Source organism: Dipodomys spectabilis, unplaced genomic scaffold, assembly GCF_019054845.1.
Source record: "Dipodomys spectabilis isolate Male_0828 unplaced genomic scaffold, ASM1905484v1 ptg000219l, whole genome shotgun sequence".
Lineage (NCBI taxonomy): Eukaryota > Metazoa > Chordata > Mammalia > Rodentia > Heteromyidae > Dipodomys > Dipodomys spectabilis.
Window position 1 is genome coordinate 2,728,211 of NW_024870896.1, and position 25,908 is coordinate 2,754,118.

General features: G+C 43.6%; 1 protein-coding gene across 2 annotated transcripts in view; it reads left to right on the forward strand.

The window, feature by feature from the left end:
- Positions 1-25,541, forward strand: part of Nipa1 (NIPA magnesium transporter 1) — a 36,514-nt gene extending 10,973 nt beyond the window's left edge. Inside the window, exons 1-5 of one of the 2 annotated variants that reach the window (XM_042697469.1) lie at positions 212-395; positions 12,811-12,858; positions 15,134-15,224; positions 21,626-21,786; positions 24,237-25,541. In XM_042697469.1, coding sequence (XP_042553403.1) covers positions 212-395; positions 12,811-12,858; positions 15,134-15,224; positions 21,626-21,786; positions 24,237-24,748 — 996 coding nt within the window. In that variant the 3' untranslated portion in view covers positions 24,749-25,541. Of the gene's footprint in view, positions 1-211; positions 396-12,810; positions 12,859-15,133; positions 15,225-21,625; positions 21,787-24,236 lie in introns of those variants that run through there. The other variant, XM_042697470.1, reaches the window with a different exon arrangement.
- The last annotated feature ends 367 nt before the right edge of the window (positions 25,542-25,908 follow it).

Consider the following 25,908-nt stretch of genomic DNA (forward strand, 5'->3'; position numbering starts at 1 on the left):
TTCCCCGCTGGGGTCCCGCAGATCCTGGGCATGGTCCTCCTCCCGGACCCGGGTCGCAGACTCGCCCTCCGTCGGCTCCCCCGGAGCAGATCCCGGCCCCCTCCCGCCCTCGGTCCCTCCCCGTCCCTCCCGGTCCCCGCCCGCGCGCGCGGGGCGCGGGGCGCGGCGCGCAGGCGCAGTCGCGGAGGGCGGGCGGGCGGGCCGGGGCGGAATGGGGACCGCAGCGGCCGCAGCGGCGGCGGCGGCGGCGGCGGCGGCGGCGGCCGGGGAGGGGGCGCGCAGCCCGAGCCCCGCCGCCGTGTCGCTGGGCCTGGGCGTGGCTGTGGTGTCGAGCCTGGTGAACGGCTCCACGTTCGTGCTGCAGAAGAAGGGCATCGTGCGCGCCAAGCGGCGAGGTACGGCGGGGGCTGGGCCGCGCTCGGGCGCGGGGGGAGGGGGCGGGCCGTGGGAAAGCCGCGGGGCGGGAATGTGGGGGGGGCGCGGGGTCGTCCCCCACCCCCACCCCCGGCTGGACAGTGGGGAGCAGGACGTGCAGGACTCGACTTTGTGCTGGGCTCTCGCACCTGCCGTGGAGGCCCCCCCATCCCCCTCACCCCCCCACCCCCCTCCCCCGGCCGGCCGGGCCCCCACCTGGGGGTGGGCCTCACCCGGTCCTCGGGCAGCTGCACCCCCCCCCCCCCATCGCAGGTGCATGTGCAGCCCTGGCTCCCGGGTCGCTGTCGCCGTGTGTCTGCCCTTTCCCAGCGCGTGGACCAGGCCTTGTGCTGTCTTCCCGGGTCCCCCAGCCACGGCTTTGCTCCTCCCCACCCTTCCAGCCTCCTCGGGCCGCTCCAAGCCCGCTGACTTGTATCCTGGTGAAGCCCAAAGCTCCCCAGTGGCCCCCACTTCCATCTCTGCCAGGGAGGTCGTAACCACGGGATGCCGGGGCTGGTGGGAGCCCGGGACGTGCCTTTTGCGGGGGGGGGGGGGAGGGTGCGCTTGGGAGAGCAGGACTTGCTGGTTTTGAGCTCCTTGCAGTGGTCATGCACAACTAGGAGACTGCGGAGCCCCAGAAGGCGGTACCAGCGGGGGACAAGGGGATACTCCTTCCCAGGGGCCGGCATTAGGTGTGTTCATTCCAGTGCCTTTTGCTCTGGGATTGTTGGTTGAGTCATCTCAGTCAACCATCCTGAATATGTGTGATCTTCAGCGTGATGTATTTAAAAGAAACAAAGCAAGATAGCCTTAACATACACTAAAAAAATATACCACCCCCAATGGACCCACTGAGTACTTCCTGGCTGGTTAAGCCACTAGAACCCCATTCTTAGTGACATGAGAATTGAGAGGTTAGGTAGAATCCTCCTTTGCCAATGTTGCTTGCTGTGAAGAAAGGCCTGAGAAGCTGGGTGCTGGTGAGTCACACCTATCATCCTGGCTACTGAGGAGCCTGAAATCTGAGAATCATAGTTTGAAGCCATCCTGGATAAGAAAGTCTATGAGACTCAAATCTCCAGTTAACCACCCAAAAGCTGGAAGTGGAGCTCAGTGTTAGCTTTGAACAACAACAACAACAAAAAACTCAGGGACAGGGACTGGGAAGGTGGCTCAGTGGTAGAGTGCTTGCCTTGCATGCCTGAGGCCCTGGGTTCGATTCCTCAGCACCACATAAGCAAAAAGAAAGCCAGAAGTGGCGCTGTGGTTCAAGTGGTAGAGCGCTAGCCTTGAGCCGAAGAGCTGAGGGACAGTGCCCAGGCCCAGAGTTCAGGCCCCACGACCCGACCCAAAAAAACAACAACAACAAAAACTCAGGGACAGAACTTAGCCCAGGACTGGCACAAAAGAAGGAGAAGAAGGAGAAGAAGAAGAGGAGACTTTATTGAAGGCAGCAGGCCGCATGCTATTATTTTTATTTTTATTTTTTGGTGCCTGTCTGGGGCTTGAGCTTAGGGCCTGGACAGTGTCCCTGAGCTTTTGTATTCAAGGCTAGCACTCTACTTCTTGAGCCACAGCTCCACTTCTGGCATTTTTGGTGGTTCATTGGAGATACAAGTGTCATGGACTTTCCTTTCTCAGGCTGGCTTTGAACTTCAGTCTTCAGATCTTAGCCTCCTGAGTAGCTAGGATTTTACAAGCCTGAGCCACCAGTGCCCTGCTAAGTAGCATGCTTTGAAAAGGAAAATGAGATTTGCTTCCATAGGAGCTAGTCGTTAGCCATAATCTCACAAGACCAGTATTAAAAGCTCTGTGGGAAAGGACCTGGCTGCTGGACCGTGGATTTTGAGAAGCAAACACACTTCATTCTGATTCTAGTATGCAGGTGGAATTTTCTGAATAGTGACTCAGGAATGCTTTTAGAGATAAGGAACCTGACAATTGAGTGGAAATATAAAGTTGTGAGTATATTTTTAAAGAAGTAATCTTGAGAGTGAAAGCAACTCCATCTTTATATGAAGCCTAAATAACACCACATAGAACTTTCCAAGGATCCAGACATTTCCATCTATAAGGAACAAATTCATCTGGCACATGGCTAATCATGCCAATGTTCTTCAGTTTGTCAATTTGATGGACCTTAGGATTGGGTAATGTGTTTCCTGTGACTCAAAAATAAGGTAGAGATGGGCACCTGTAATCCTAGCTACTCAGGAAGCTGACATCTGAGCTGATCAAGGTTCTAAGCCAGTCAGGACAGGAAAGTCCATGAGATTCTTAACTCCAATTAACCACCAAAAAGCCAGAAGTAGATATGTCTGTGGCTCAAATGGGAGAGCACCAGCCTTGAGCAAAAAAGCTAAGAGACAATGCCTGAGTTCAAGCCCCAGAACTGGCATATCTATAGGTGCACGCGCGCGTGTGCGCACACACACGTAGACCTGGAAACTAGTAGCTCATACCTGTTACTACTCAGAAGGCTGAGATCTGAAGATTGAGGTTCAAAGCTAGCTTGAGCAGAAAAACTGTGAGACTGCAATTAAGCAGAACAGTCAAAAGTGGAGGTATAGGGGCTGGGAAGGTGGCTCAATGGTAGAGCGCTTGCCTTGCATGCCTGAGGCCCTGGGTTCAATTCCTCAGCACCACAGAAGCAAAAAAAAGAAAAAAAGCCGGAAGTGTCGCTGTGGCTCAAGTGGTAGGGCACTAGCCTTGAGCTGAAGAGCTGAGGGACAGTGCTCAGGCCCAGAGTTCAGGCTCCACAACTGGACCAAAAAAAAAAAAAAAAAAGTGGAGGTATAGTTCAAATGGTAGAGCACCAGCCTTGAGCAATAAGACCAAGGGACAGCTTCCAGGCCCTGAGATCAAGCTCTAGTGTAGCACATGTACATGTGCGTGCACGTACACAAGGTAGGCATGGTCCTTTATGCCTGTAATCCTAGCTACTTAGGAGGCAAAAGCAGGAGATCAGGAATTTGAAACCAGCTGGGGAAAGCTTATTGAGAGCTTATCTCAGTGACAAAATACAATAAAGTGGTAGTAGAGCACTTGGCTAGCAAGTACAAGGCCCTGGGTTTTGATTCCCCAGTACTGGAAATAAATAAATAGTAAATAAATGAATGCAACAAAAACCCCCAACATATGTACCCTTGATATGAGGAGGACTCCTCCCCTTCCCAAATCCCATAAACCTAGTGTAATCCTGAGAAAAACATAACAAGCCATACAAGCCGGAACTGAAGAACAACTTAACATAATTTCCTACTAGTTCTCTAATGGGTCATACTATCTGAAACTATTGTAGCTAGGTGGGACTTTAAGATACATGTCACTAAAGGAAAGACATGAAGGGAAAAGGAAGGCGATCTAAACACAGGCTTTTGGTAGGAAATATAAATAAACAAACCAATTATTTTATTAGCTCTCAGTCATACAAAGAGGTTTCAGTTCAACAAAATCTATCTATGGACACATCTTGATCAGTGTCACCCCTTCAATAGTTCTTTTCCATCTTGCAAGTTACCTAGTTCTGTTTTCACATATATACGTTGACTTATTATTTTTTGTTGGTTCTGGGGCTTGAATTCAGGGCTTGCATGCTGTCCCCTGAGCTTTTGTGCTCAAGGCTAGACAACTTTGAGCCACAACTCCACTTCCAGTTTTCTGTGGTTAATTGGTGAGAGTCTCAAGACTTTCCTGCCCCAGCTGATGTCAAACTGCAATCCTCAGATCTCAGCCTCCTGAGTACTTAGGATTATAGGAATGAGCCACTATTGTTTGGCCAGTACATTGAATATTCTAACTGTATTGGCCCAACCTTCCTCTCTCCATTCATTTACCTCCCCTCCCCTTGACCTTTCCCACACAATATATTTGAGCTTGTTAAGCTGTCTGTTAGTTGTTTAGAAGGGTTATACCACTGGAATCCTCCCCTGAATATATCCAGCTCTAGTCTGTTTGTATAAATCTGCATATGGCCCTGTATAGGTTTGCATATGTACTTATAACTTAACTCTAGCTTCCACATTATGTGAGAAAACATGCACCCTTTATCTCTTGGAGCCCGACTTAACTTCATTTAACATATATTTTTCCAGGCCCATGCATTTCCCTTCAAAAGACATTTTTTTGATCCACTCATCTATTGTAGGGCATTGGGTGTGGTGGATAGTGCAGCAACGAATATGGGTGTACAAGTATCTTTACTGTATCCTGACTTGAAATCTTTTGGATAAAGGACCAAGAAGAGTATCACTGGATTTTAGGATACTTCTATATTTCAACTAGTTTATATTCCCACCAATTACTGAGTGAATTATAGAAGAAAACTAAGTGTATGATTTCAGTTCCCATTATGTGTTCAAGAGAACTGAGACATAGGAAAATAACAAGTCTACCTCTTAAGAAAACATGATGAGGAAGGAAAGTCCAGTGATTAGAGCATGTACTTCGCATTCCTGAGGCCCTAGATTCAATGATAAAGTACCACATTAGTAGTAACACATGATGGAAGCTCTTATTTATTTTACTTGTTGTGTTTTGCTTGTATATTACCCTCAACATACAATCAAACATACAATCCTCCTACCTCAGACTCTCAAGTAGCTGGGATGAGAGACATGAGCACCCCCCCAAACTCTGTACTATGCTTTTAAGTTCATAAAGTAAAAAATGTGCTATTTATGAACTTCCTACTTCCCCCAGCTACTACAGTTTTGGAAGTTTTACTCCATGGTCACATGGCCTCGTTGCTTTGGCCACCTGTGGCAGCGTAGTGTATCATGACTAATGAAGCTTGTTCTCCTCATGGTAGCTGGGGAGCAGGGAAAAGGGGAAGAATGAGAGAGAGAAAGCAAGAAGAAAAGCTGGGCAATGGTGGTTCATGCCTGTCATCCTAGCTACTCAGGGAGGCTGTAATCTGAGGATCGCAGTTCAAAGTCAGCCAGGGCAGAAAAGTGTGAGACTCTTATCTCCAATAAACCACTCAGAAAAAGCTAGAGCCGTGACTCAAGTGGGAGAACACTAGGGTTGAACATAAAGAATCTTAGGGACAGTGTTCAGGCTCTGAGTTATAGCCCCAGGACTGGCAAAAGAGAGAGATGGGGGAGCAGGAGGAAAGGGAGAGGGAGAAGAGAGAGAAAGAGAAAGAGACAGAGAGACACAGAGACAGAGAGACAGAGTAAGACAGAGAGAAAGAGAGAGAGAGGAGAGAGAGAACCACTGGCCCTATCTCCTAAAGATTCTATCATTTCCCCAATAGATCCAGGACCATGACTGGCTTTTAGCCTCTTGTGCTCTGGGGACATTTAAAATAAAAACCATTATATAACATAAATAACCAGAGATTCTCCCAAGGAGTCACCATGTTATTTAGGAATATTAGAACTGCAATGGGAATAGACATACCCAAGGACACCATGGATGTATTCATGGGGATGGATGTATTCATGGGTATTTTAAAGGCAAAAAGAGAAATGTACATATACCTATTACCTGGATACAGAGTTCCTTGGTCTTGGAAGCCTGAGGTGGACATTGATGTCAGCTCATTGGTGCACATGCCCTTGCTAGCAAGCATTCTGTTAAGAGCATCGTTCCTTCATTGTGTTAAAGACTATTTCAAACAAGTAGTTTTATGAAAGAACTCATCGGGGAGTGCATGAGCTGTGTGCGATGCATGTAGGACAAGAAGGGATCTCTAGTGGGACTTTCAAGAAAGTCCCTGAGAAAGTACTTATCTCATGCAAGTGGGCTTGAGCCTTCCCTTCCTGGCTCTACTTCTGTCTTGGTCTGGTAAGACCAAATGTTTCCTGGTATCCATAGCTTTCACTGTGACAGCCGTTTAGAGGATGCGAGGCTGAGGCTGTGGCTGTGGGGATGATGGGTGCATGGGCTCATGGTCAGGCTGTGCAGGGTGGTGTGTGTGTGTGTGTGTGTGGCTGGGATAAGATGGCTGCCCTAAGAACACGCTTCCTTGAGTCCAACATCAGAAAAGTTGAGTGCTCAAAAACTTGCTGGAGACTTAGAAATTAGATACTTAATGCTACAGGCCAAGATGAGTCTACTAGTCTTTAAAAGAATTTTTTTTTTCAAAACCACGATTCTCTTTTTTAAAAATCGTTATTGTAAAGGTGATGTACAGAGGGGTTACATAAGTCAAGTACATTTCTTTTTGAACAGTGTCACCTCTTCCCTCGTTTTCTCCCTGTTTTTCCCTCATGGCCCCCCTCCCCCCACAAGTTGTATAGGTAGTGTCTAGTGAGTGTCACTGCTACATTTGTTCACCCTTTGTCTCACCATTTCTTTCTTTTTTTTTTCCCCAAGCCTGGGGCTTGAACTCAGGGCCTGGGCATTGTCCTTAAGCCTCTTTTGCTCAAGGCTAGTGCTCTACCACTTGGGCCACAGAGCCATTTCTGGATTTTTCTGTGCATGTGGTACTAAGGAACTGAACCGAGGACTTCATGAATGCTAGGCAAGCACTCCACCACTAAGCCACATTCTCAGCCCTCTCCCATCATTTCTGTGCTCTCCTTCCCCTCCCTAAAACAGATAAACTTGCATACAAAAGGTATAGAAAACAAAAGCAGCCACAACAGAGAAAAACAAAAGAAAATAAAAAGAAACCTCTTGTTTCCATTTCTTGGAGTTCATTTCCATAAATCTCATTTTATGTAATTGTATGCATATAGCTATTGAGCCTTTGCAATCCTCTCCTAAGAATATCCTCCTTTCAAAACTACAATTAAGTCTATCTCATAAGGATGGTTGTTGTGAAAACAAAACCAGATCAGTTTGGGGGAGGATGTAGAGAAATTGGAACTCGTGTGTTGGTACTGGGAATGTAAGACAATATATCTGCTAGGCAAACAGTTCCTCAAAAAATTGGATATGGGCTGGGTGCTAGTAGCTAATTCTAGCTACTCGAGAGTTTTAAGGCACTGCTAAATATCATCATCAATATAACAAATGTTCCACATTTCCCCCAATAGTTCTTTATGTCCTTCCCCTCAGTACTGGGGTTTAAACATGGGGCCTTGGGCTGGGAAGGTGGCTCAGTGGTAGAGCGCATGCCTTGCATGCCAGAGGCCCTGGGTTCGATTCCTCAGCACCACATAAGCAAAAGAAAAAAGCCAGAAGTGGCGCTGTGGCTCAAGTGGTAGAGCGCTAGCCTTGAGCTGAAGAGCTGAGGGACAGCGCCCAGGCCCAGAGTTCAGGCCCCATGACTGGACCCAAAAAAAAAAAAAAACAACTAGGGGCCTTGTGCTCTCACGTAGCTTTTTTGCTCATGGCCAGTGCGCTACACTTGAACTACACCCTCACTTCTGGCTTTTTGCTGGCTAAATGGAGATGAGGCTCTTGGACTTTACTACCCAGGCTGGCTTTGAGCTGAGATCCTCAGATCATAGCCTCTTGAGTAGGAATGATTATAGGTATGAGCCACCAGTGACAGCTTAGTGTTTTCATCTGTTTAATTTTAGCTATTCTGTTGAATTCATGGTGCTCTATAACTGTGACTTTAATTTGCATTTTCCTAGTACTTAGGGATATTTGGCATCTTAAAAGTTTATTGGCTTTTTGTATATGCTCTATGTGAAGTATTTTTTCAAGACTTACATTGGGTACTTGGGTGGTATCTTTTTATTATTGGCTATTAGAATTTGTATGCTATATATAGCCTGGACACAAGTCTTTTGTCAGGTAGAGAGGTTATAAACATTTTCCTCCATAGCTCAACTTTCCCTTTATTTCTCTTCCCCTCCCTTCCTCTCCTCTCTCCTCTTCCTTCCCTTCTCTTCCATCTACTCCCTTCCCTTCCCTCCCTTCTCTTGCTCTCCTCTTCCCTTCTCTTTCATCTCCTCCCTTCCCTTCTCCCTCCCCCTTCCCCTCTTTCTCTTTCTTTCCCTTCCCCTTATGCTTCCCTTCCTTCTCCTCCTTCTCTCCCCCTTCCTCTTCTCTCCTTTTTCCTCCTTTCTCTTCTATCTTCCTTTCTCCTCCCTGTTTAGCAGGCTGGCCTCCTGCTTCCTGTGTTAGCTCATAGGAGTGAGCCCTCTCATCTGCTATTTGTTTTCTTAATGGCACTTTTTGAAAGCAGAAATTACTGGTTTTGATGAAGTCTGATTTATTTTTTATGTGATTTATCATTTCTGTCTTAGGAACCTTGGTCTCTTCTCAGCTTATAACAGCATCTCTTGTATTTTCTTCTAGAAATTTTATATCTTTAGCTTTGATTTTAGGTCTATTGGTAAAAGTCACGATTACTTTTAGGCCATCTTCAGTTGCTTTTTGTGTATGCCTTAGGTGTAATTCAAGATTTACTCTTCCCTTTGTTGAAGAGACTCTCTTTATTGAATTGTGCTAGTTCATTCATCTGTGCTCTGACTTTTACACAAGAGGATGTGTGTCTGACATTTATTCTGTTTTGTTGTGTGTATCTGTCCATGTTAGTACCAGCCTATCTTGATTATGTAATTTCATAGTAAACATTGTATAAATTATGAAAGTCCTACAAATTTGTTCTTCACGGTTTCCAGACTATTTCTTTAGGAAAATGAATTATGCCTATCTAATCCTAGCATGTAAAAGAATGTCAAAAGCTGAGCACTGGTGGCTCAGGCCTGTAAGCCTAGCTTCTTAGGAGGCTAAGATCTGAGGATCACAGTTTAAAGCCTGCCTGGGAAGAAGAGTCTGTGAGACTTTTATCTCTAATTAACCATCCAAAAGCCAGCTGTAGAGCTGTGACTCTAGTACCACCTTGAGTGAACAAGCTGAAGGAGAATGCAAGATCTTAAGTTTAAGTCACAGTATGGGCAGATTAGAAAAAAAGGGCGGAGACCTCAAGTACTGAACCCCATCCATACCCCCAATAGGATCACTGTCAGTTGATACGGGTTTTGTGTGTGTGTGTGTGTGTGTGTGTGTGTGTGTGTGTGTGTGTGTATGTGTGTTTGCACAGTTTCTCTGAAGATAACACCTTTATCTCCCTGTGTGATTCTCAGGAAACAATATTTCTCAATCCCTAAACCTTTTTTAAAGAAAGCTGCAAAATTGATTACATTTTTTAACTCAAGATATTCATTTACAAAGGACATAATCATCCATTTTCCCTTTGCTGTTAGCTCGGCTTCTAATGTTGCTGTTATGAGCACACAAATAGGAATAATTTTTCCCATGAAAGAATCAGACATTAAATAAATTAGAAGATCAGGGGCTGGGAAGGTGGCTCAGTGGTAGAGCGCTTGCCTTGCATGCATGAGGCCCTGGGTTCGATTCCTCAGCACCACATAAGCAAAAAGAAAAAAGCCAGAAGTGGCATTGTGGCTCAAGTGGTAGAGTGCTAGCCTTGAGCTGAAGAGCTGAGGGACAGCGCCCAGGCCCAGAGTTCAGGCCCCATGATCGGACCCCCCAAAAAAAATAAATTAGAAGATCATCTATATTTTACACTTAGAAATCCATAGTTTCAAAGAGTTTCTTCTGTGTGTTTATAATTAAACAGAAGGTCTTAGATGCTACTAGCCAGTGATTGTACAGTGTAACTGCCAGTTTTTTTTAACCATCTTGTCTCTTTCATATTTGCACAAATACTTCTTTGTCTTATCAGTCAGCCCTCATAAACAACAACTCTCAGCAACCCAGGTTTTTGGTGAGGGAAAGGTCCTTGGATTTGATTTTTGTTTCCTCTGGCACCTGGGAGTGGAGGGAGGAAGCACAAGTATGTACAAACAAACTAGAGTCCCCAGTGTTCTTCAGTTCTGTGGATCTCTGTTTTTTCTGAGTAATGTGGATCTGAAGAATGATAGAAGTCAGGCCTCAGCTAGAAAGTAGAGGGATTGGGCTGAGCTTTAACAGGCATTTCCTGAAGGTACTGGGTGATTCTAGAAGCTATACAGACAGTGGTATGTTCCCTGGGTGAAACTGAAGGAACCCAGTGTTTTTAGGACATAAATAGGAAAAGCCAATGCCCAATAGCACCTGGCTGAAAGAGAGGAAGGAATCCTCTTCCTTCAGTGTAAAAATAAGCTAGAAGCTGGGCTCTGAAGGCTCACACCTGTAATCCTAGCTACTCAGGAGACTGAGATCTGAGGATCATGGTTCAAAGCCAGCCCAGGCTGGCAGAAAAGTCCATGAGACTCTGATCTCCAATAAACCACTAGAAAACCAGAAGTGGCGCTGTGTCTCAAGTGGTAGAGTGCTTGCCTTGAGCTAAAGAGCTCAGGGACAGTGCCCAGGCCCAGAGTTCAAGCCCCATGACTGATAAAAAAAAAAAAATAGGTTAGAGATGTGGCTCAAGCGATGGAGAGCCTGCCTTAGCAAGCTGGAGGCCCTGAGTTGAATCTCTAGCACTGCCAACAGACAAAAATAAGTAAATAAAAAGAAGGTTCTTTGAACAAATGAACAGAATTGACAATCCTTTTGCTAGACCAACCAAGCCTCCCAGTTCGCCCCCCCCAAAAGTAGACTGAAATTACTGAAATGAAAAATTAAAAAAGAGACAGACGCTGATAAATTCCAGACTTTTCATATATTTGAGAATATCTTTTTCGTTAGTGATGATGGTTTTGCTGGGAGGACCAGTCCTCAGGGTTTTTCATACCAGTCTTCCGGTCATGAGATCGGTGTGTTTGGGGGTAATATAGGAAACATTCCTTTAAATAGCAACTGTGTGATTAGCAATCAGCTGATGAATGGATTAAGAAAGAATGGTTTCTATATACAACAGAGTGTTATTCAGCCATAAAGACTGAAATTAAATGTCATTTGGAGGAAAATGGGTGGAACTTAAGGAAGATAAGCCAGAACTTACCTGGCTTCTTAAGGCTACATGCTTTTCTGAAATCAGAATCTAACTTCCCCTCTCATTATCTCTCCCTCCTTTCCTACACATGCGTGCGTGCGCACGTACACTCGTGCACACACACGCACACACATACACGTATACACATACACGTATATGGCTATGTATGTGTGTGTATATAGATGTATATATAGGTATGATATCAATGTAAAAGGGATTGTTTGGAGGGACAAGTGGGGATGAGGCAAGGGGAAATTAATGGGAATAGGAATATGGCTGCACTATTTTATGTGCAGGTAAAAGTAGCATAATAAAATCCATTAAAACTATAAAAATGGCAAGAGGGAGAAAGAGAGTAATACTGCATGACATTCATAACTCTTAATTGTCTACCTTAAGCACTAGAATGTAAAGAACAAATGAAACTCAAAGGAAATAACAAACAAAAGAGTGGGAATAATTAAGAATTAGAAAAGAAAGAAAATCAAGAACATCAAAAGTTGATTGTAGGGCTGGGAATGAGGCTTAGTGGTAGAGTGCTTGCCTAGCATGCATGAAGCTCTGGGTTCCTTCCTTAGTACCATATAAATAGAAAAAGCTGGAAGTGGCATTGTGGCTCAGGTGGTAGAGTGCTATCCTTGAACAAAAAGAAGCTCAGGGACAGTGCCCAGGCTCTGAGTTCAAACCCCAGGACTAGAAAAAAAAAAGTTGATTTTAAGCTGGACACTATTGGCTCATGCCTATAATCCTAGCTACTCATACAATTGAGATCCGAGGCTTGTGGTTCCAAGCCAGCCAAGGCAGGAAAATCTGTGAGATTCTTTACATCCAATTAACCACCACAAAATTGGAAGTGGAGTATGTATGTATGTAATGCTGAGGTTTGATTTCAGGGACTAAAACTTGCTCAGCTTGCTTTCTTGGCACTCTGCCACTTGAGCCACATCCCCTAAGATGACTTTAAAAAAAAAACTGGTTACTTATTTTATAATTTATAATTATTTGATATATTTTTATTTTATTTATGCTGGTATGGGGACTTGAACTCAGGGCCTGGATACTGTCCCCGAGCTTTTCACTCAAGGCTGGCCTTCTACCACTGGAGCCACAACTTCACCTTTGGCTCTTTGGTGGTTCATTGGAGATAAGAGTCACATGGACTTTTCTGCCCTGGCTGGCTTCAAGCCATGATTCAGACTTCAGGTTCTGGAGTCATTAGGATTAACAGGACGGAGCCACCTGTGCTCAGCTTTGCTGGTTATTTTGGAGACAGACTTTCTGTTAGGGCTAACTTCAAACTGCCATTCTCTGGATTTCAGCCTCCTGAGTAGCTAGGATCACAGGCATGAGCCACTGGCACCTGGGTTGGGACTTTTTAAAAATAGCAACATAAATGCCCATACCAGTTAACATCATATGCCAAATGGCCCTTGGCAGATAAATGGTACCCTACCCCTAATAGGCTAATAAAAATGGTATGGCATTCGTTATTCTTTTCAGTATTAGTTTTCACGTGAAGTTTCTAAGTATGTCTTGGCAACCTTTTATGTAAGTTACATGTGTGGCCTGTAATCTACTTCACTGATGTTCTTCTTATTCTTTCACAGGTACCTCCTATTTAACAGACATTGTCTGGTGGGCTGGCACTATTGCAAGTAAGTGACTGGTGTAGTTTTCATTTTACTCACTCATTCATTCATTCTTTGTGTGTGTGTTGGTCCTGGAGCTTGACCTCAGGGCCTGGGAATTATCCCTGAGATTTTTTACTCAGGGCTGGTGCTCAACCACTTGAGCCACAACTTTACTTCTGGCTTTTGAGGCGATTAATTGGAGATAACAGTTCCCTGGATTTTCCTGCCCAGGCTGGCTTTGAACCTTTATCCTCCTCTGATCCCAGCCTCTTGAGTAGCTAGGATTAAAGGCTTCTTTCTTTTGTAAGATCAGTTATTTTCTGGTGGGATGAACGTGGCAGTATTTGGGAGGAGGTGTGAACCTGCCCCTTCCCAGACTCAAACCATCCTCCCATCCTCTCTGCACCTGAGATCCACCCTCCTTCCTTGGTTGTGTTTCTCTTCCTTGGATGGGTGGGAGCTTTTGGAATGAAGGCCACCGAAGAAAGGGCAGAGACATTGGCTGCCACAATTGGTCCTGAATTTTATCCAGGTTAATTTTGTCCTGAATCTGAAGAAATTAAAACATCTCTGGCTTACTCAGCATAAAAAAGGGCTGATGTCTTTTTTTTTTTAAAGTAAAATTCCATTTTGTTAGGCAACTTTATTTATTTATTTTGCTGGTACTGGGGATTGAATTTAGAACCTGGGTGCTTTTTTTTTTTAGCTTTTCTAATCAAGGCTAGCTCTTTACCACCTGAGTCACAGCCCCACTTCTGGCTTTATTGGTGGTTGAGTGGAGATAGGAGAGTGAAAGACTTTCCTGCCCTCCCTGACTCTGAACAGTGATCCTCAGATCTCAGCCTCCTGAGTAGCTAGGCTTGCGGGCAAGAGCCACATAAGCTTCTTGATTTGGCCAATACAATTGATTTAATGAATGAGAGACTTGATTCAAAGACCAGATCAGAAGTCTTCTTGTAATTTAAATGTAAATTGTAAAATTGGAGTTTTGAATTCCACTTGTAAAGGGGCAGCTGTATACAAAATTCAGAAACATATGCGTTGTCATATATTATCTTACAGCAAGCTATTACCACGTGAAGGCTGATTCTGTTAATTGAAGAACTTCTCTTTTCTGTTTAGGGGGAGGCTTTAGGGAAGTCCTGTGCTGCTCGTACACTGTGGGTGGCTGCCCATGGTAGAAGTAGGTCCAAGCCATTTTCCACCCAATTTGTTGATGAGAGGTTGGTCCTGGGTACTCAGGTATAGTTAGACAGGAGTCTGAAGTTCTTGCGTAACTACCCATAAAGAAAACTCACACCATTATTTCAAAAAAGCTAGAAGGAAGGACTTTGAATGTTTGTACTACAAAGAAATAATACAGCTGGGCGCCAGTGGCTCATGCCTATAACCCTAGCTATTTAGGAGGCTGAGAACTGAAGATCATGGTTCAAAGCCAGCCTGGGTGGGAAAGTCTGTGTGACTCTTATCTCCAATTAACCACCAGAAAACTGGAAGTGGCACTGTGGCTCAGTGGTAGAGTGCTATCCTTGAGCAAAAAATAACTCAGGGAGAGTGCCCAGGCCTCAAGTTCAAGCCCCAAGCTCCACGACCACCATCAACAACAACAAAAGGAAGGAAGGAAGGAAGGAAGGAAGGAAGGAAGACAGGCAGGAAAAAAAGAAAAGAAAGAAAGAGAAAAGAAAGAAAACAAGCAAGCATGCATACAGGTTTGAGGAGCTATGTATATTTAACCCAACTGAAACATTATACAATGTATACATATGTCAAAATGTCACATAGTAACCCACAAATATATACAATTTTATATTTCAGTTGAAAAATAAATTAAGCCAGCTACTTTTGGCTCACACTTGTAATCCTGGCTTTTTAGGAGGCTGAGATCTGAGGACTGTGTTTTGAAGCCAGCCAGGACAGGAAAGTCCATGAGATTTTATCCCTAATAATCTATACCCCCCAAAAACACAAAAAACAAACAGCAACAACAACAAAAAGCATCTCAGAAGTGGAGCTGTGGCTCAAGTGGTAACGTACTAGTCTTGAGGGGAAAAAAGATGAATAAGAGTGCAAAGCTTTGAGTTCATATCCCAGTACTAGAACATACAAAAAAAAAAAAAAAATCCAGGGCTGGGATGTAGCTCAGCAGCAAAGCACTTGCCTAGCAAGTGCACCATCCTGGGTTCGATCCCCAGTACCAAAAAAGAAAAGACAGAAAAAAACCCTATGATCCAATCCTATGATCAGTGCTGAAAAAGAACTGTGTAATTTATAAGTGATGTCCTTGTTATTCTCTTCACAGTGGCTGTTGGCCAGATTGGGAACTTCCTGGCATATACTGCAGTTCCCACAGTCCTGGTGACTCCTCTAGGTGCCCTTGGAGTGCCTTTTGGGTGAGAATTAAAATTATCTATTTTTATATTTGATGTGCAGCTTAGATATAAAACCTTTTTCTTATTATTTTAAATGTTTCTGTTTTGTTTTGTCTTAAGTAGTATAACTGTCATCCTAGCTATTCAAGAGGCTGAGGTCTGAGGATCTCGGTACAAAGCCAGCCTGGGAAGGAAAGCCCATGAGATTCTTATCTCTAATTAATCACTGAAAAAAAGCTGGAAGTGGCACTGTGGCTCAAGTGGTAGAGTGGTAGCCTTGAGCAAAAAGAGCTCAGGGACAGCACCCAGGAGTTCATGCCCCACAATGGACCACCCCCCCCAAAAAAATTGTATAGCTGGGTGCCAATGGTTCACACTTGTAATACTATTTATACTTGGGAGACTGAGATCTGAGGATCCCTGTTAAAAGCCAGCTCAGGCAGAAAAATCCATGAGGTGTTTACATTCAATTAACCACCAAGAAGCTGGAATGTGGCTAAAATGGTAGAATGCCATTCTTGAGTGAAAAATTAAGGTACAGCACACTGAGTTCAAGCACCAATATTGGTACAAGTTTTTTTTTTTTTTCTCGAGTAGTATAATTTTATGTTAAGATAGGTCTTTGGTATTCTAGTCTGTATCATTTAACTTTATTCCTTTAAATGTAGTTCTGTGTGTTACTCTTTTCTTAGCATGTTTTTTTTTTTTTTTAATTTTTATTGTAAAAATACTGTACCGAGGGGTTACAATTATATGGGCAAGGTAATGAGTACATTTCTTATCAAGCATCGTTGCCTCCTCCTTTGTTACCCCTTCCCATCCCTTCCCATCTCTCCCCACCCCAACCACCCCCCAGCATTTACTTTAGTGTCTTTTACATTCTAATTTATTCATGGTTATCACTGAATCTGATCGTATTCACGTTCCTGGACTTTGTCCTGGAAAACTTCTTCCAAGTCTTCTTGATACTTGGGTAAGTTATTCTGAGAAATCATTAAGCACAATGAGTCAGGTTTTTGTTTTTTTTCCTTTTATTTTCTAAATTGTTATTATAAAGGATATATACAGAGGGGTTATAGTTATATTTTAGGTAAAGAGCACATTTTTTTTCTTCTTTCCTTTTTTGGTTAGTTGTGGGGCTTGAACTCAGAGCCTGGGCTCTGTTCCTGAGCTCTTTGTGCTCAAGGCTAGTTCTCTACCACTTGAGCCACAGCACCACTTCTGGTTTTTGAGTAGTTAATTGGAGATAAGAGTCTCATGGGGACTTTTCTGCCTGGTCTGGCTTTGAATGTCAGTCTTCGGATCTCAGCCACCTGAGTAGCTAGGATTACAGGCGTGAGCCACCAGCGCCCAGCTAATAGTACACTTCTTTTTGGACAGTGTCCTCCCTTCCTTTGCTCTCTCCCAGTCTTTCCCTCCCATTCCCACCCATACAGTTGGTATGTTTATTTAGATGCTTAGCATCTGTTGTTGGATGCTGAGCAGTCCCCCACATAAGTTCAGTGTGAGCCAGGTGATTTCCACACTCAAGCTGAGATTCCTTGCAAGGCTGCATCTGCCTTTCGTCAAGGGTCCAAGAACTCCAGGGAAATCATGCAACCTGACTCAATATCCGGTTGTCCGGAGATGAGGGGAAGGGGAAGAATGGAGACTTGAAGACCATTAGCTTTCAAAAAATCACAAGGGCCCCTCTTTATTAACTTATTCCATTTTCTGTTGCTGCCACAAAATGCTGGAGACCGTGATTTTTTTTTTCAAGAAGAGGGCTTATTTTAGCTTATGGTTCTGGTTGCTGTAGAGTCCAAGACTGTATAGCTGAGTTTTGTGCGGGCCCCAAGCTGCTTTAATTCTTGGCAGAAAACCAAGGTGGGGGGGGGACTCACATTTTATTTTATTTTTAGATTTTGATTTATTATTTTTTTTAATTTAATTTTATTTTATTTTATTTGAGAACATACTGTACAGAGGGGTTACAATTACATGGGCAGGATAATGCATACATTTCTTACCAAGCATTGCAGCCTCCTCCTTTGTTTACCCTTCACCTCCCTTCCCACCCTCCCCCCTCCCCCCCACCCAATCAAACCCCCCCTCCCCCCCCCCACTCCGACATTGTAAAGCTGGTTTTGACATGACATTTTGTACTTCTCATTGTTGCAACAGGTCCACCTGAATCCTTAAACGACTTGTTTGTCCCCGTCTCCTCCACATGTTATACTGACATCAAATATAGTGAAAGCGGGGGTTACACTGTGGGGGAGGGACATACAAAGCAACAAAGAAATAATCTTATAAATGCGTTAGAAACACATGCATGGAAGAAACAAAAACATTAAAATACATATTTGAGGGTTCGTTTTCCTAACATCACATTATCTGACTTTTTCCGCTTGACTCATATCTATACTAGATATTGCAAATAAGGGAGGGACTCACATTTTAATAACCCTCTCTTGTGGTAACCAATCCAGTCCTGTGACAGCTGCATTAATCTCGCTTAATGACCAAATCACCTCTTAAAAGCCTTACCACATCTCCATAGTGTTACACTGTGAATCAAATTTCAGCACAAGTGTTGGCAGGGACAAACCACATCTGAACCTGGCTAAGTGCAACAATGACTTTGTGAGACATTCATTAAGTAGATTGACACACTTTCTCTTGTGAGTTATATCTTTACATTCCACTTTCCCTTTGAAGAAACCATCATTAAACAGAGATAGGTGCGATGAAAAATGAGATCTAACTTTGTACTTCTTGTTAGTTTTCAGCTGTATTCTGGACAGATCACTAAGCCCTTGCATGCAAGTCTATCTATGATGAACATATTTATGTTTATGTTTTCTATTAAGAACATTTTTATGTTTATATAAACATATAGTGTATATATAAATATATATTTATTTATTTAAATTATAGCACGATTGGCTCATATTAATTATCCTAGCTACTCAGGAGGTTGGTATCTGAGGATCACAGTTTGAAGCCAGTCAAAACAGAAAGTCTGCAAGACTCCACAGTTAACCACCAAAAAGCTGGAAGTATAGGTATGGCTCAAGTGGTAGAGCACCAGCCTTGAGCAAAAACACTAACCAAGAATGTTAGGCCCAAAAGCCAAGCCTCAGTACTAGCACCACAAAAATAAAATACAAACAAGAAGAGAAAGGACAGTTGTTCTATCTTGCTGTGTAATGTATGGCAAGGAGGCTGCATCAGATGTGGGCAGATACTAGTGTTATGCACTTGAAGACATCTCAACTTCTAGAAATACTAGCTAAATAAACCTCAATTCTTTGCAATAGTAGTAGTAGTTGTTGTTTTGCCAATCCTGGGGATTGAATTCAGGGCCTGGGCACTGTCCCTGAGTTTCTGTGCTCAAGGACTTGAGCCATAATGCCACTTCTGGCTTTTTCTGCTTATGTGGTACTGAGGAATCCAACCCAGAGCTTCATGCATGGTAGGCAAGCACTCTACCTCTAAGCCATATTCCCAGCCCTATTCTTTGTAAAAATTACCCAGTTTGGGATGTTCACTTCCAGCAACAGAAATTTGACTAAGACAAGACTGTCATTATTAAAATCAGCAATAAAATAGGGAATATTACTACCGACCCTGCAAAGAACTAAAGAACTCTGCACACTTATGAAAAATGACAAGCCAGCAATTTAGATCATTTAGATGAAATGGAAACATTCCTAGAAAGACAGAAACTGACTGAAACTGTTTCAAGAAAAAAACAGAACATCTAACAGAATGATAACATTGAAAAAAGGTCAAACTATTCATTTAAAAAAGCTTGCCACAAAGAAACCAAGGCACAGATGGTTTCATGATTAAATTCTGTCATACATTTGAAGAATACCAATTCTTCATAAACTCCCCAAAATAGGAGAGGAAGAAGTTTCCCCACTCACTCTGAGTCTACTATTACTCTGGCAACAAGACCAATAATATAAATAAACTGCAAACTTACTTTTTTTTCTTGGTTGATGGTGGGGCTTAAAACTCTGGGCCTAGGCGCTGTCTTTCAGCTGTACAGCTCAAGGCTAGCGCTCTACCACTTGAGCCACTGCACCACTTCCGGTTTTCTGGTGAGATAGGAATCTCACGGACTTTCCTGCCCGGGCTGGCTTTGAACCATGGTCCTCAGATCTCAGCCTCCTGAGTAGCTAGGATGACAGTTGTGAGCCACCAGCGCCCAGCCACTACAAACTTTCTTTTTGGAAGATAAATGGAGCTATTTCCCAAAGAAGGATTATATATCATGGCTGACTGACATCCCAGGAATACAGGAGAAATTTAGAATTAAAAGAAAAAAACAAAAACTCCACCATTGGGAAGAGTGAGCTAAGGGAATCACGAATTTGAGGCTATCCTGAGCAACGTAATGAGTTTGAGGCCACCTATACTGCATAGTAAAACCCTGTCTCATAAAACTGAAAGGAGCTAAGTTCAATGCTTATGCGTATCTGTTGTCCTAGCTACTTAGGAAGGTGAAAGCTGATTATCTTGGTTCAAAGCCAGTTCAGGCTAGAAAGTCTGTGACACCCTTATTTCCAATTAACACCAAAAGCCAAAAGTTGAAGTGAGGCTCAAGTGATAGAAGCAACCTCAAGCAAAAAAACAAAACAAAACAAAAAACTGTATGTTGCCCAGGACCTAAGTTCAAGCCCCAGTATTGGTGCATGCGTGTATGTGCCCCCTGCCAATGTTTTTAGTATTTGAGAACAATGATCAGCGATTCCTTCAGCCATACTAATTACTATCAGTATTTTCATGCTTCCTGTTTGTGCATTTTCCACTTATTTAAGTATAAATATATTTAAGTCATGTATTATAATTATTTTGACAATTTTCATACTTTCTCAAATGTTGTGAGATTATTTTGATTTCTTTTTAATGTATTTATTTGATGCTGGTCCTGGGGCTTGAACTCAGGGCCTGGGCACTGTCCCTGAGCTTTTGTGCTGTAGCCTGTCATCCTACCACTTGAGCCATAGCTCTACCCCTGGTTATCTGGAGTTTAATAAGGTAAGAGTCTCAACAGACTCCTGCCTTGGGCTAGCTTTGAGTCACAGTCCTCAGATTTCAGATTCCTCAGCCTCTTGAGTAGCTGGAATGTGTGAGCTTCAGGTGTGAGCTACCAGTGTGTTTTGTTTTTATAAGTGTGTGTGTGTGTGCATGCTAGTTTAAGGCTTGAACTAGCCTTAACTGGAGCCGAGTCTCACTTTCCTGCTTGGGCTGGTTTTGTTTTTTTTTTTTTTTTTTTTTTGGGTCCAGTCGAGGGGCCTGAACTCTGGGCCTGGGCGCTGTCCCTCAGCTCTTCAGCTCAAGGCTAGCGCTCTACCACTTGAGCCACAGCACCACTTCCAGCTTTTTTCTTTTTGCTTATGTGGTGCTGAGGAATCGAACCCAGGGCCTCAGGCATGCAAGGCAAGCGCTTTACCACTGAGCCAACTTCCCAGCCCCTTGGGCTGGTTTTGAAAGTCCTCAAATCTCAGTCTCCTGAGTAGCTAGGATTCCAGGTGTGAGCCTCTAGTTTCCAGCTAGGAAGCAATAACTTTGATCAGTCTTAACACTTTTTCTAATGTGCTATATTTCATATCTACTGAGATGACAATACAGTGTTAGGCATTAACTCTATAATAGCCATGCAGCTTTTGTTGGAATAACAACTTCAATAAATTACTAGTGTAGGAATTTTTTTTCTGTTTTTAAAAACTAAAGATAGAGGCTAGTAGGGTAAGGCTCTGGGTTCTATTCCTAGCACCACAAAAAGAAAAACAAAAACTTCTGGGTGCTGATAATTCATGCTCCATAGTCCTAGCTGCTGGGGGTTGGAGAGCAAGTGAACTGTGGTTCAAGGCCAGCGTGGGCAAAAGTTTGTGAGATCCCATTGCAACCAATAGTGGAATGCATGCCTGTCTTCTCCACTACAAAACTGAGCTTGGGAGAGCTGAAGTTTCAGTCAGCCTGGAGGGAAAAAGCTAGGTGTGGTGACATGCACCTGTCATCCCAGCCACTGTGGAAACTTTAAATAGGAGGATTGCAGTCCAGGCAAGCCCAGGCATACAGAAAGACTGCATGTCAAAAAAAGCCAGAGCAAAAAGGACTTAGAGGCCTGGCTCAAGCAGCAGAAGGCACGCCTAGTAAGAACAAGGTCCTGAATTTAAACCCCATACAGCCCTCCAAAACCCTGAATGATGGACTAGAGACAGATATTACTCAGCAGTTGGTAGAGCATGTGTTTAATACAAACAAGGCCCTGGCTTCCGTCCTGAACATCAGAACAACAACAAAAACGAATTGGAAAATGGAATACAGCTTTAAAGAAAATGTAGATCATCTAGATTGTATCTGTAATTAGAAACAGGTGGGATAGTTTGATTTCAACTGTAATGGTTTCTCTTCTTTAATTGAAGGTCCATTTTAGCTTCTTATCTTCTGAAGGAAAAGCTCAACATCTTAGGCAAGTTGGGATGTCTGCTGAGCTGTGCAGGCTCTGTTGTACTGATTATACACTCCCCAAAGTCCGAGAGTGTCACAACACAGGCTGAGCTGGAGGAGAAGCTGACCAATCCAGGTAACTCTTTTCTTTTTCTCTTGTTTTTCGTTGTTGTTATTGGTCGTGGGGTTTGAACTCAGGGCCTGGGTGCTGTCCCTGAGCTCTTACGCTCAAGGCTGGTACTCTACCACTTTGAGCCACAGCTCCACTTCTGGTTTTTTGATTAATTGGAGATAAGAGTCTCACAGGGACTTTTCTGCCCAGGCTGGTTTCAAATTGCCATCCTCAGATCTCAGCCTCCCGAGTAGCTAGGATTACAGGTGTGAGCCACCAGCAGCCGGCTCAGGTAACACTTTTCTGACCAGGCTGCCAACATAATGAGCCCAGGAAGTCCATTCTGATATTTTTCCTGGTAGGGCAGAAAAACAACGTCCATCCTGATTATATCTCCATTCTTTGATCTTGTATGTGTGCATCTGCTGGCTGTAGGAAACTGTTCAGAAATGCCTTAAATCTGGCTGGCTGGCATGTGAGTTTGTGTGTGTCCTCACTACCCAAGGATGCCCCATTCAGAGTTAAGCCAAGGTCTGGTTCTGTCCTGAGACCTAAGTGCCTTCTCCTGCCTGCTTCCTTCCATGGCTGTCTCTTTGCACACACTTGGGACCTGGCATTCAATCTACTGTGTATCAGCTCTTTCCTTCCTCATTCCTCTGCCCACGCTCCCATGGCACTCCCTCCTCACAGCACTCATTCTCTGGGTCACCCCATCTCATTTCTCGTTGAATAATCTTCCTGCTGCTCCTGGTGCTTCACCTGGTGGTGAAGTGTCTGTCAGCTCTGCAATGTCTCTCTTTCTCTCTCTCTGTCTTTCTACAGATGCGTAGGTCTGGGAGCAGAAACCTAGGGTATGTGTGTCTGTATGACATGTAATGCTTTTTTGAAAAATGCAATCAAAACAATGCAGCACGCTTATAATTTCCTAAGTACAGCTTTCCTCTAAATTATTTCCAGCAGATCATCCTGTGCTGCTAATTGACAATTTTACACAGGGCTGGTACAAAATATCTTCACACAGATGTCCCCAGAACACAAACTGTGAGGACCAGAGGACTCTTTTGTAGTTCTAACTGGCAGTGATGATCGTAGAAACAAAAACATCTATTTTAAAAACAGATCCAACTGGGCACTAGTGGCTCACACCTGTCATCCTAGCTACTCAGGAGGCTGAGATCTGAGGATTGAGGTTCGTAGCTAGCCTGGGCAGAAAAGTCCCAATGTGACTCTTATCTCCAATTAACCACTCAAAAACTGGAAGTGGTGCTGTGGCTCAAAGTGGTAGAGTATTTAGCCTTGAGCAAAAGAGCTCAAGGACAGCACCTAAGCTCTGCCCCATCACCTACCAAAAAAAAAAAAAAAAGAGTAAAAGGATAGGGAAGGGAGAAAGATGAGAATTAGTGTTAAGTTAGATGTGAGTGACCCGAAAGATTTATTTTGTGTAATTTCCACAGTGCAGTGGCATTCACCTATAGTCCCAGCTACTCCAAGAGACTGAGCAAAAAGAATTCCCTGAACCTAGGAATTCAAGACCATCCTGAGCAGCGTTTAGTCCCTGCCTCAAAACAGTACAAAACAAAATAGAAAAGAGAAAAAGAAAATCCATTTGTGTTTAACCTTAAAATCACCTTATATTGTTTTTGTTTTTGGTTTTTTTTATTTTGGTGTGGGTATTGGGGTTTGAACTCAGGCTTTGTACTCTTGCCTGGGTTCTTTGCTCAAGAATGGTACTCTACCACTTGAGCCACACCTCCTCTTTCAGGTTTTTGATGGCTAATTGGAGATCAGAGTCTCACAAATTTGCCTGCCCAGTCTGGCTTTGAACCAGGATCTTCAGATTTCAGCCTCCTGAATAGCTAGGATGATGGGCGTGAGCCATCACCAGTGCCTGGCAACATTGATTTTTATTGTTGTTAAAATGGTACCTAGTCAGGCACCACTTTAGTTCATGCCTATAATCCTAGCTACTTGGGAGGCTGAGATTTGGGGATTGTGGTTTGAAGACAGGCCAGGCAGGCAAGTCTGTGAGACACTTTTCTCCAATAAACCACTCAGAAAAAGCTGAAAGTGGTACTGTGGCTTAAGGGGTAGAGTGCTAGCCTTGAGCAAAAAGCAGCTCAGGGACAGTGCCTAAGCCCTGAGTTCAAGCCCCAGGACTGGCAAAATAAATAAATAAATAAAATGGTACCAATGGAGAGCACTCTGTAACACAGTTAGGACTTAGGACATTTTGGGGGTTCATGCTTTTATTGGGAGCCACAAGACAGGTGGCTTCCTGTCATTGGAGATGTTTATAGTTTCTTCATGGGCCCTGGTGGTCCTTGTGATGGCTAGCTCATTGGGGCTTATTCCCCAATGGGAATAAGATGGGAAGCTTCAGAGCATGGCCTTGTTGATTGGGATTCAGTTCTGCCCTTTCATGTGGCAGCCAGCCAGGAGACACCCTAGGTTACTGTTTGCGGTCTGTCTTGCAGTGTTTGTGGGCTACCTATGCATCGTGTTGCTCATGCTGCTGCTGCTCATCTTCTGGATTGCTCCAGCCCACGGGCCTACCAACATCATGGTCTATATCAGCATCTGTTCCTTGCTGGGGAGTTTCACAGTGCCATCTACCAAGGGCATTGGACTGGCAGCGCAGGACATCTTGCACAACAACCCATCCAGTCAGAGAGCCCTGTGCCTGTGCCTGGTGCTCTTGGCTGTGCTGGGCTGCAGTATCATCGTCCAGTTCAGGTACATCAACAAGGCACTGGAGTGCTTCGATTCCTCTGTGTTTGGAGCCATCTACTATGTAGTATTCACCACACTGGTCCTGCTGGCCTCAGCTATCCTCTTCCGGGAATGGAGCAACGTGGGGCTGGTCGACTTTTTGGGCATGGCCTGTGGATTCACAACTGTCTCTGTGGGGATTGTCTTGATCCAGGTGTTTAAAGAGTTCAATTTCAACCTTGGAGAGATGAACAAATCTAATATGAAAACGGACTAGGAGGCAAGCCAGGGGGTGGGGGGAGGGGGTTCTTGAGGAGCAGACTTGGAGCTGGTCTTTGGTCTTCGTTGGATGTAAAGTAGAAGAAACTCTCAATCTCTGTGTTCTGATGGTGGTCTAATAGACAATGGGGAGTCTGGCTCAACACCAGGACACAAACCCCATCCATCCCCTTACAGGCCCAAGCTCCCAGTGGTTGTCTTGGGTATCATCTCTCTTTGGTAAGACAGATTTCATTTTCATTAACCTGGAAGCTTTCATGACTACTCTTTCCTTTGGAAACATTTTTTTTAAACATGATTTAATCTGAATATTAAGATGAGCTCTTTTTAATTAGTCTTTGCAGGAGGACAGATGTTCTGACATACAAGACGACTTCGGGAATGGGGAGGAAAATGTCTTGACATCTGGCTATGTACAGTAAATATGACTGAACTTGTGTTAGTTTGCACTAAGCATGTAATAACCTTCACATACCTCATTCAAATAAGAGGTATATGCATTGAATTGCTTTTAATTCTCTTAACAAACTGACTCTCTCTCTTGCACCCTAACACATTTTATTCGCAAGTAGAGAGAGAAGAGGTAACGGATGTGACGCAGAATGACTTTTCAATAGCTCAAATCAATTTCAGTGCCTTTATCTCTTGAATTACTCATTTAATTTGACTATTACTGTGTGTGCGTTTTCTTAGTTTAGAATAATGCCACTTCCTTGGTTAGACCTTAATATTTTAGCATTTAAATGACAAATATGTAAAGCAGTTAGAAATAAGACTCATTGGAAGATAATCAAAAACAGTAGACACATTAGAGCAAATTGATCCATTTAGCATGTAGTTATTGTCCAATTAAAGACAACTGATTAAGTAGCATGAGATATTTTATTTGCATTCAACCTATGTAACTGGGTATCAACATGACCCACGTTCTTTTTCAGCAAGCTTTTGTGGCCATTCAAAAGATCAAAACTATTTAATTTGACATTGAAGGCCCTTTAATACAAGAACAAACTAAGGGACAAATCAGTGTAAGATAGTTTCTACAAATTGGAGTACACAATTTCTAAAAGAATTTCTGGTACAGGGTGAGGTGCTGGTGGCCCATTTCTGCAGTCTTAGCTACTAAGAAGGCTGAGATCTGAGGATCCTGGTTCAAAG